This window comes from Schistocerca serialis, chromosome 6 (assembly GCF_023864345.2).
Source record: "Schistocerca serialis cubense isolate TAMUIC-IGC-003099 chromosome 6, iqSchSeri2.2, whole genome shotgun sequence".
In the NCBI taxonomy this organism is placed as follows: Eukaryota; Metazoa; Arthropoda; class Insecta; order Orthoptera; family Acrididae; genus Schistocerca; species Schistocerca serialis.
In genome coordinates this window covers 247536595-247547774 of record NC_064643.1, presented here as the reverse complement: position 1 = coordinate 247547774, position 11180 = coordinate 247536595, and the positions used below count along the sequence as shown (strand labels likewise).

Sequence of the window (11180 nt, the reverse complement as noted above, 5' to 3'; positions counted from 1 at the left end):
GAATATAAATATTAGCAAATTGTCAAGTTACACAGAGAATTCTTGCAGTTGACGAATTGCTCTGTGAATTTCGTACATATCACAATAACACATTCAACGGGAGTATAGTTGCTCGTGGGAACACGTTGCAGAACATGCATTGTAGTCTGTTGTCAGCGCACTCGCTATAAAGGCTCATGTCACGCCATTTTAATGTCCGATGGACAATCGGGAACCGCGGTGACTTCATTGTAATTGTTGTCTTTACCGAGCGAGGTAGCGCAGTGGTTAGACACTGGACTCGCATTCGGGAGGAAGACGGTTCAATCCCGCGTCCGGCCATCCTGATTTAGGTTTTCCGTGATTTCCCTAAATCGCTCCAGGCAAATGCCGGGATGGTTCCTTTCAAAGGGCACGGCCGACTTCCTTCCCCGTCCTTCCCTAATCCGATGAGACCGATGACCTCGCTGTCTGGTCTCCTTCCCCAAAACAACCCAACCCCAACCCAACCCAACCCCAACCCAACCCAATTGTTGTCTTTGAACACAAGTTTCATTTCTGTTGTTCTCAATGTGTCTTTCAGTTACCTTCTGCTCGTACACCGTAGTAATTCTTTGTATGTATTGTCAGACCTTTCATCGAGCTGTATTACTTAACAGTGACACATCATGTAACAGCTAGGCATATCAGTGTATTACCACAATATCGATCCTATAGTCTTCTCACAGCCACGATTCGCCTACCACAACTGCCACAAAAAAGAAATATCCAGTACCCTGAGCACTAGAGGAGTCAACTACAGCAGTTTGCCTACCCATCTGCTCAGATATCATTTATTTAATTTTCCATATTGAGATTGCGACAGCAACTCGCTAAGAGATGCTAATCTTATTAGCTTCGCCTAAAGGCAATACAACACACACAGAGTGTATGCAAGCTGATGATGACTGACATTCCTCAACGAACTACCATAGAGTAGCAATAATCCAGAAATGTGCGATGGTTTCTTCTTTTCAGATGTCTCTTTCTGCTACAAATATTTCGCTGTGACTGTGCCAAATTATTGTGCATTAATGTTATTTGTTTCAGAGGAGCTGGATGTATAATTGGGTGTATTTAATATTTTAAGTGTTATTGTGTTTGTGCGGCATGTTATTTGCAAATGCTTATTATTCCAGAAGATATGGTTTGTGTGCAATTTTTGTGGCGCAATTGAGGGTTGAGTAAGGCCACATAAATAAAATCGTAAAAATTATATCACTTTGTAGATTTAAGAAAAGCATTTATTGTAAGAAGAAAATGGTACTTCTTTTCTACATTGGAACATACAATCTTTAATCGCCGTCTTCACAGAGAGAGACATTACAGGTCTAAACCACAATATAGACGGCATTAAAGGAGTACAGGTACACTTCACACCTTGACGCCCTTAGCCCTCAAGGCTTCTGCGTGCTTGGCGCGGTATTCTCCGGTAGGGTCGTACTTTGCCTGGAGCTTCGGCACATACTCCGGTTTGCTGTTGCTGATGTACACCATGAACTTCGTCATAGCCGTTTTCTGAGGTTCGGCACAGTCCGTGCAGTCATTTTTAATTGTCTCCTCAACCAACCCTGCGTCAAAAGATGAGATTCACATAGCCACTTTAATAATATTCTAATATTACCAAGCACAAGCATAAGTAAAATGACAGTTTGATGAAATGACAAACATCTCTGCCCCATACACATTAACTTTTATGCTTTCCTTCTTGGGAAATAAAGCACGAACATGTTACCTCTTAAGTATTCAACAGACAGTGAAAATGATATTAACAGTATTATACAACGAAATTGTTTGAAGCCAGGTACCTAAATTTACGTTTGCGTTCATTGCTCTCCAAACATTTTCTATCAACAGTAAATCATTAACAACCGCTGTGCAGTCAGAACACATACATACTTACAAGTACCACCTTCCGCAGCTCTAACTAGACATACATACAGAAGTGAAATAGTTTTTATCGATTTCCCAGCACAATGCAGTAACTTATTTAGATTGAATAAGCACATTACAGTCACATCTTGATAGTTTCTTGTAATTTCTTCGGTTTCGTGACGAGGAGTTACGAATAACGTTTGGTGGATTGGTTCAAATGGCTCTGAGCACTATGGGACTCAACTGCTGAGGTCATTAGTCCCCTAGAACTTAGAACTAGTTAAACCTAACTAACCTAAGGACATCACAAACATCCATGCCCGAGGCAGGATTCGAACCTGCGACCGTAGCGGTCTTGCGGTTCCAGACTGCAGCGCCTTTAACCGCACGGCCACTTCGGCCGGCCGTTTGGTGGACGATCAATAAGTGGATATCTTATGAAGTTGCTAAATAAAGAGTAATTTTAGAAATTACAATCGCAAAAGTAAGTGTCGTATTAAAAATTTTCCCTATACATTAACAGCAGTTGAAAATGGATGTAGATCGCTAGATCGCAATAGCTATTCGGAGAGTAACAAGCCAAGCACAGGAGAGACTAGCGCGGAGAGCCACTTCGAATCAGTCTATGGACTGAAGATCACGACTAAAACACATGTTATTTACCAATGACTCTGCATAGCAAACTGTGACTGTTTTCTTTTTATTATTCGTGATATAACTGTGTAAATATTGCGTTTATTGCAAATAAGGAACACACAAAATAGCAATACGTCCATTTACATGAAGCATGTTGTGTGTATTGTATCTGAAGTAGTAACTGCCAATGATGCCTCAACACAATTAGCACTGAAATCCGTAAGTGGGCATTATTAAGTTTGTTGAGAGTGTTTTACCTTCTAATAATGCCATGCTCAGAAATTACTGGTACTGCATTTAAACTGAACTTAATTGTTATTCTTCAAGGAAATAGTGAATTGCTAAGTGTACTTCAGTACGTTGGATGGAGGTATTACGTATAAACATTTGTAAATGTCACTTGCATTATCAACTATCTACATCGGAAAAGTTTCTTGTACGAAACATAAAAATTAGATTTGACGTCAACAGTATGTTTCAGGGAGAATAGCAACTATATGACAAAATAAAAGAGGAGAGTGGGAGGCACTGCACAACGGCACTGCATAATCAACAGATTGGTGATTATGTTTTAAGCCTGTAGCTGTATAGTTAAGGACTACCAGACGTGAAAAATCTTGATGAAATTAGCTTACACATTATATATCTTTCCGTGAAGAACAGCAATTGAATGTAGAACAGGGATGTTATTATTTCGTTCATTCATTACAGAAAAATTCTTTTAGATACCCTACTAACTTATTATCCTCAAGGATAGCTCCACTATCCTTATAAGTGGTGCAAAACATCTTGTTAGGAATTTCTGCAACTGCATCTCATTGGCAAATCTGCAACCATTCTGCTCGTCTAGTAACCTTAACTGCTCTTCCTGCATGCAGATACTCTCACTTTTTAGTAAGTTTGATAACCCGTTATGCTATCTGTAAATGTGTTTCGTGTCATTCGACTTCCAGGTAGAGTATATAGAGATGTGTACGTGCTAGGTGTAAATCGCCGGCTATTGAAGAAGAAGTTTGAACATGAACATAATGTTGCAGTACAACTCAGAAGATTTTACATTCAAGGAAGTAACATGTCTCATTATGTAAAATATTCTTTGTTTTCGAGTCGCTTTATTTCGAACAAAATTCTCGAGCTTACCGACAGCTGTCCTCACATGTAGGTCTTCGGAGTGAACACTACAGGGATGCGTTGAGGTATAGCTTCTAGTAAGATAGTGGCAAGGAAGGACGCTACTCAGATCTTTCTCACGACAAGAGTCCGATGACAAATTACCTCCTGAACCGGTTCCAGCCTACCACGTTTCTATCAGGATCGTGAGTCACAAACTGGTGATTTCACCGACTATTTTCTTGTAGCAAAAGAGATTCTCCAGTTTTGTAACTGTTTTTAAGCCTGTTGGTTGAGAGCTGAACTAAGTAAACGTTTGGAACATTACCATAAGTCCAGCATCTTGTAATTAGGATTTACCTCTAGATAGTCCTTCCAACAATCTGTTCAGGAACAACACCTTCACGCCTAATATTTCGACATGGTTGTACTCGTCTGTCATTAAGTGAGCACGATTTGGTTTACGAAACAACACAATGGATGATTATTGAGGAACTCATATAAATAAGTAAAATGGCATCAACTAACTCTCTGTTGCCTTCTAGAGCTCTGGAAGGAAAACACTTAGCCTGAACTGAGCCATCGTTGTTGGTGGAATCGGCGATGATTCATACAGAGGCTCTTCCCTCTAAAGAGTAAATTATGTGCAAGCATAAAGCAAACTCCATAACTTCGAGAAAAATTATTGTGGTGTTGATTGCAATGTGTCCCTGATTCTAGAAAGGGCCACCACAGTGCACACTATTGAAAGAAAGGGAAAATGGTTTGTCTTATCTGTGAGATTAATAGAAAAGTACTATTTGTATTCAAAATCTCGTTGTACACGAAGTCGTTCGAGACGAGGCTCCAGTCAAACTGGAAAAGGACAGCAAACAAAATCTATCGTTCCGCTTATAAGGAACCATCTCATTATTAACTATAATCGATTTAAGTAAATCACAGAAAGACTTAATCTGGATGTCCAAATGGGCTTTTGAATTCCGCTCTTTCCCCATGTCAGTCAGTTCCCTTAAAAGGTACACAAGGTTTATCCTGTTGCAGCATTCTGTACGATACTCCATCATAATGCTTGAGAACCATTTACCGCAATTATCCATGCGATAGTTGTTTCCAATTAACATTTGGTTGAGGATTTTGAATAAAACAATTTCAAGTTACCTTCCCCCACAAGCAGAACCGTTCACTGTCGCAAACTTGAGGGTTAGCAATGATTTGAAAGCGTTATTTGCATCGACCGACGACCTCCAGCGGACTCTGATACAAAAATTTGCACACATGAGGGCCACTCTAACACTCATCGGGAAGTAAGTGAACCTTTCACTCTCATATTTTTCTATTTCTGCAGTTGTAGGAGACTTACTTTCTGTATTCGTGATAAAATTACGAGACAAAGAGACTCACAATGTCAAGGCGGAAATAAATTCTTACGGGCTATAGCCTGTATCATATTGTAAAAAATACCAACATTTCACTGGATCGTACACTATGCTTCAAACAACACCTTCTTAACTTAGCTCAAAAGCTGAGGACTCGAAACAACATCCTCCATAAGCTATGCGGAACTACCCGGGGATCTTCAGCAACCACCCTGCGAACTTCAGCTCTGGGCTTGGTATACTCAAGTGCTGAGTATTGTGCACCTGTTTGGATGAATAGTCATCATACAAGGCTTGTTGATACCCAGCTGAATATTGATACCCAGCTGAATACGACAATGCGCATAATATCTGGCACAATCAGATCTACTCCAGTTTATTGGCTTCCACTGTTAACCGGTATAATGCCTCCTGATCTGCGCAGATGTACTGCCCTTATGACAGAATTCCATAAGATCTCCAGGAATTCTAACCTACCCGTGCATAGCGACCTGCCACTTTTAAATCGCAAGAGACTGATATCACGTCATCCAACTCTGTGCGCTGCTGCTGACATGGTTGCTAAGGATTTCAAACCTCTTGAAGAATGGAAAGGTCGGTGGGAAGCAGTGACAGATGTGCACCTGCATAACATCTTCTCAGGTGCTAAACTTCCAAGTGGATTCGACTTACCACGCAAGACGTGGTCTACTCTCAACAGAATCCGTACCAGCCATGGGCGATGTAGGGATGCTCTCTTTAAGTGGAAGAAGCTGCCTGATCCAGCTTGTGACTGCGGGGCTCCATACCAGACTGTTCACCACATTGTCAGTGAATGCAGGATTCGAGCCTATCACGGCGCCAAAGAGGACTTCCTGCTAGCAACTCCAGATGCAGTGCGCTGGATTGAAGGACTGGATATTCAGTTGTAAAGACAAACTTAAGTTTCTTGTGTGTCAATTTGTACATATGTATATGTAATTTCATGATATGTCTGTATTAGCCATACGCTAAATAAAAACCAACATTTCAGCCTCTACAGTCCAAAAGAATTATATGGAATCTCACTCCTGCCACAAAAGCCTACGAAAAAGTGTGTTCAGCAGCCTGAAACGAAAGAATATCAAATAAAAGAAGGGTAAAAGAACTGACGCACAGAATTACAGACCAAAATCCCTCACTGCTTTAATACAGAATCCTTGAACATATTCTCAGTTCTAATACAATAAATTTTCTTGAGAACGAGAAGCTTATTTCCACGAATCAGCATGGTTTTAGAAAGAATCTCTCTTGTGAAACTCAGCCTTGCCTTTTCTCATTTGATATACTCCGAGCTATGGAAGATTCTGGATTTCCGAAAGACATTTCACATATTATCCCACTGCAGACTGTTAAGGTAAGATCATATGGAATACGTTGCCAGATATCTGAGTAGCTCTAAGACTCTTAAGGATAGAACCTAGCATGTTGTCCTCGACGGTCACTATTCATCAGAGACGAGGATAGCCCAGCAAGGTATGCTAGGACCGCTACTATTTTCTAAATACGTAAGTGATACGGCGATCTGCAGTTGTTTGCTCATCGTGTTGTGGTGTATTGTAAGGTGTCGAAGTTGAGTGACTGTGGGATACAAGATGACTTAGACAAAATTTCTAGTTGGTGAGTTGAATGGCAGCTCTATACGTAGTAAAATGTGAGTTAAAGCGGATAAGTAGGAAAAGCAAACCCACAATGTAGGGATGCAGCGTTAGTAGTGTCCTGCTTGGCTCATTCACATTTTTTAAACATGTGGGCTTAACGATGCAAAACGATATGAAACGGAACGAGCATGTGACGGAGTCTTATCTGTGAAGAAGACTGCAAATTGGACGCTAGTGCGACCTATTCTTGAGTAGTATTCGCATGTTTGTGATCTGTATCAGGTCGGATTAAAGGAAGATATCGAAGCAATCCAAAGGCGGGCTGCTAGATTTGTTACCAGTGGGTTGGAACAACACTTAAGTGTTATGTAGATACTTTGGCAACTCAAATAGAAATGCCTGGAAAGAAGACAACGTTCTCTTCGAGGGACACTATTGAGAAAATTTAGAGAAGTGGTATTTACGGCTAACTGTAGAGCGCCTCTTCTGCCACCAACATAAATTTCGCTTAGAGACCACGAAGATAAGATACGAGGAATTGGTACTGATACAAGGCTTATAGACAGTCGTTTTACCTCGTTTTCTTTGCGAGTGTAACAGGAAAGGAAATAATTAGTAGTGGTACAGGATACCCTCCGCCCTGCATCATACGGTGAATTGCGATGTATGTATGCAGATGTAGATGCAGAAAAAGATGGGCGAATAACGACCATTACTCACAATACCAAGGTGGAAGCAGAGAAAGATACATTAGTGTTATGAGGTGTATAAGGCAGGGTTCCATCCTATCCCTAATGAAGCTTATATTTTATGTTGCTGCAGGAATTAAACAAGTGAAATCATGTTTCAGATAAGGAATGAAATCCCATAGAGCAAGAAGCAAAGAGTTGGAGAAGACGTAGCCCTCACGTCATAAATAAACAGAAATGCAGAAGAACTGTTAACTGGAATGTATAGAACATTGGTAATGTAGAAACTAAATCATGATTAAAGTGAGGAAGAGTATTCGGACGAAAAATAGGGAGGAATCAGCGTTGAATTTGAGAAAGATATCGCAGAAGAACACTGTGTAACAACACGCAGCATGATAACAAGGTGTGAACAAATCAAAGAAAAAGGAGAAGTCAGATGCTTCAGCGATGAATCGTTTTTTGATATAAAACTGCTCCTAAAGCTAGATATTGTGTTGGTTTTTACGAAAACTATCGTAAAAGTGTAGGAGCATAGTATTGTATGGTAGTTAAGAAAAATGGGAAATATCGAAAAAAGTGCTGGAAGAGTTTTTAAATTGACACTATAAAAGAGCGTTGCAAGTTAAGTAATAAAAAGCAAGATGATGTATTAGAAATAATTGTACAGGAAGTAAACCTAGTGCGAATCGTTATCGTAGGTAGGCAGATTATGGTGCCAACCAGGATGGGTTGATTAGGCGTCCACATGGTGACAGGTGTAGGGAAGAGTGGTGTACCGTGCCACACTTTTCAGACTTTCTCCTCTAGCCAGCCCTGAAACAGGAGTTTAAGATATTTTCTTATTCCATTCTGAAATGATGGAATTCGTTTTATGTGTGATACAGTCTGTTTCTGAGATCACAAAAATTACTCTGGAAAAGTAAGTTTTTTCCAAATATAAAAACATGTTCCAAGAGCTAGTACAAAATATTCTATTGTAATTTAAAAGTGTTACAATCGATAACACGTTGTTTATACAGTATTTGATTGTCTGTGTGTTAGGTTATTACTCTAGTACACAATAACCAGTTAATGAAATCGAAATAAAGCAAAATATAGTCATAAACTGATTACAAGTCAAAAAATTTTCGAAATAGAAGCTTTCGGCAAGCAACACAGATTTTGATTTTCAAGATAGCGAAAAGTGCTAAGACTGTAAAGAAACTCAGTTCATTTGCAAATGTGACATATTTCGTGGTAGACGAGCTCGTTCTGTTTTAGGTACAAGATGGTGCACGACGTACGAAGTGTGGCTTAACCGACCAGACGTAATATAACTAGATTAAAAAATATACAGAACATGACTCACCATAAATCTGTGTAGCTGAAGAATTAAAAATATCCTCCAAATAGCTTTAATATATTATACAGCACTTAAACATGTACAACTCGTAATAGTTACAAGTACTCCACAAAACATAGACTCATGTCTCAAAACAAAAGAACAGTAGGAAATACAGGAAATTTCATGTGTGCCTAGATACACTGCCCTCCAGTTGCAACACTGTCTCCTGCTCCTAGCTCCTAAACCAATATTAGGATATGAAAATGTTGAGTAAAGTACAACAAAAATATTGGTCCATGAAAGGAAGAGGTCAAACACGATGTCAGATCTGTTTAAGGACGACTCAGTAATAAATGCAAAATATGGGTACAACCTCTCTCCATCTATAGAGGAACAATACCGGTGGCATCAGGTGACAAAGAAAACCGTGAAGTCAGAGACTGGTCTTTCGCAAACGACAGTCACCAGCAGTGATCAAGACATTGAAGATCAAGTGGCAGGGTACCTCCATGGTACACAATATCTGTGGACAAATCTCTATAAAAACACCGACGACTGCTTAATGTCTGTAAAGCAACAAACAGGGCTACGGATGCAGGTATACTGAATGAAACGCGTTTGGCTGTCAAAATGACAATGCGTGAGATCTTCAGTGACTACAATAGAAGAAACCTGACTACAATAGAAGAAACGGAATGAAATTTTGGCCTTATGTAATGTCCAGGTTATTAGTGCCCGGACCAATAAAGCGAAAATGAGGATGAACTTTGTTTTCAAATCATCATATACAAAGAAAGACACATTACTACGGCACCACTTTAATTCTAACTACACTGCAAGGCTAGCTGATGTAGGTGTCACTATAAGTGGCGCTAAGGCACAACTGAAAACGGTAAAATTAAACAAGAAATGAGGGCTTAATGGACTACCGGTCAGATTGTATACAGAATTTGTTCCTGAGTAAGCTCGTAGATTAATTATAAAATACAGTATATCTCTAAAACCAGAATCTGTGACTACTTATTGGAAGACAGCACAAGTCATAAGCGTCTATCAGAAGGGTAGCAGAGGTGATATACATAATTACTGTCTAGTCAAATTAAGGTCCATCTTTTGTACAATCCTAGAACATACTAGGTCTTGAAACATAATAAAGTATCTCGAAAAGAATGATCTCCTCCATGTCAACAAGCATGGAGTACTAAAATGTCAGTCGTACGGCGCCCAACTCGTGCTTTTATCATGTGTTATGCCGAAAGCCATTTATAAAGGGCCGAGTGGATGCAGCAAGAGGTTTGACTTTTCAAAATCATTTGAGTCGGCACATTTATTAAGAAAAATACCATCATATGGCCTAACAAAGAGAACTGTAATTGAATTAAGGTTTTCTTGGTAGGTAAGACATAGCATGTCTTGAATGGAGAGTTAACGACGGAGGTAGAAGTGTGCCCAGGAAGTGTACATTGACACTTGTTATGCAGGTTGTATATTAATGATCAGGCAAGCAATATTAATAACTTATTCATGCATATGATACAGTTACCTACATTGAAGTACTGTCTGCAGAAATATCCAATCAGATCTTCATAAGATTTCAAAGCGGTGCGTAGATTTGCATTTGCTTTAAACGTAGAGAAATGTAAAATTGCACACTTCACAAAACTTGGCAAACTTGCATTCTATGTATACAACATGAATGAGTTACGTTTGTTATCAGCCATCTCATACAAGTAGCTGGATGTAACATTTTTTGTGGATATATTGTAGATGTATCACATAATTTCAGTCATAGGTAAGGCGGTTATCAAATTTCTGATCCTTGGTATGATAGTCGAAAATGCTTACAACTACCTGTACGTTGCATTTTACAGTAATGCTCAAGCACGTTATAATTTACACAAGCTGTTGGGGCGATCTACTGTTGTAATTTATAACACTAGAAACGAAGATCTCTTCAGGTGAAATAGTTTACTTAATGACCAGTCTTACAGTAACTAGCTGTCAGTGTCTCAGATCTCCCCGAAACATAATTATACATCCATCTCGTCCATATCTTGAGAAAATGCTCCAACTATAATAACACAGCTACACATTGGTCTGTCAAATTAATAAAACTTGCGTTATTAAATACCCATAGCACCAATAAGGAGAACATGAGCAAAAATCAGTGCATCAGTAAACATGATGAGTCTTCCTGAGCTGACATCAAAGAATCATCGTTACTGATGTACCTGTTTTTAGTCTTGTACTCTTTGTTGGTGTTATGGATACTTTTCTTTTGCAAGTTTTGTATATTTGACAAAATACTGTGGAACTGTATTATTATATTTAGAGCATGTTCCCAGTACATCGAAGAGACTGATATGTTATTATATTACCGGGAGACCTAATTATCTGAGAATGACAGGTAGTTACTATCGAAACTGGTCACGAAATAAACTACTTCACAAACAGCATTTTGGCTTCTAATATTATGAACTACAATTATGGGTGTCAAGGAACACGAAACGTACTTGAAGAGCACTAATGT

The 11180-nt window shown here is 39.2% G+C and overlaps 1 protein-coding gene across 2 annotated transcripts in view; it reads right to left on the bottom strand.

Annotated features, from left to right (window-relative positions):
* Window positions 1–1240: 1240 nt before the first annotated feature.
* Window positions 1241–11180, bottom strand: part of LOC126483983 (ejaculatory bulb-specific protein 3-like) — a 67635-nt gene continuing 57695 nt past the window's right edge. For both annotated transcript variants that reach the window (XM_050107284.1, XM_050107283.1), the window contains exon 2: window positions 1241–1589. In XM_050107284.1, coding sequence (XP_049963241.1) covers window positions 1393–1589 — 197 coding nt within the window. In that variant the 3' untranslated portion in view covers window positions 1241–1392. The remainder of the gene's footprint in view (window positions 1590–11180) is intronic.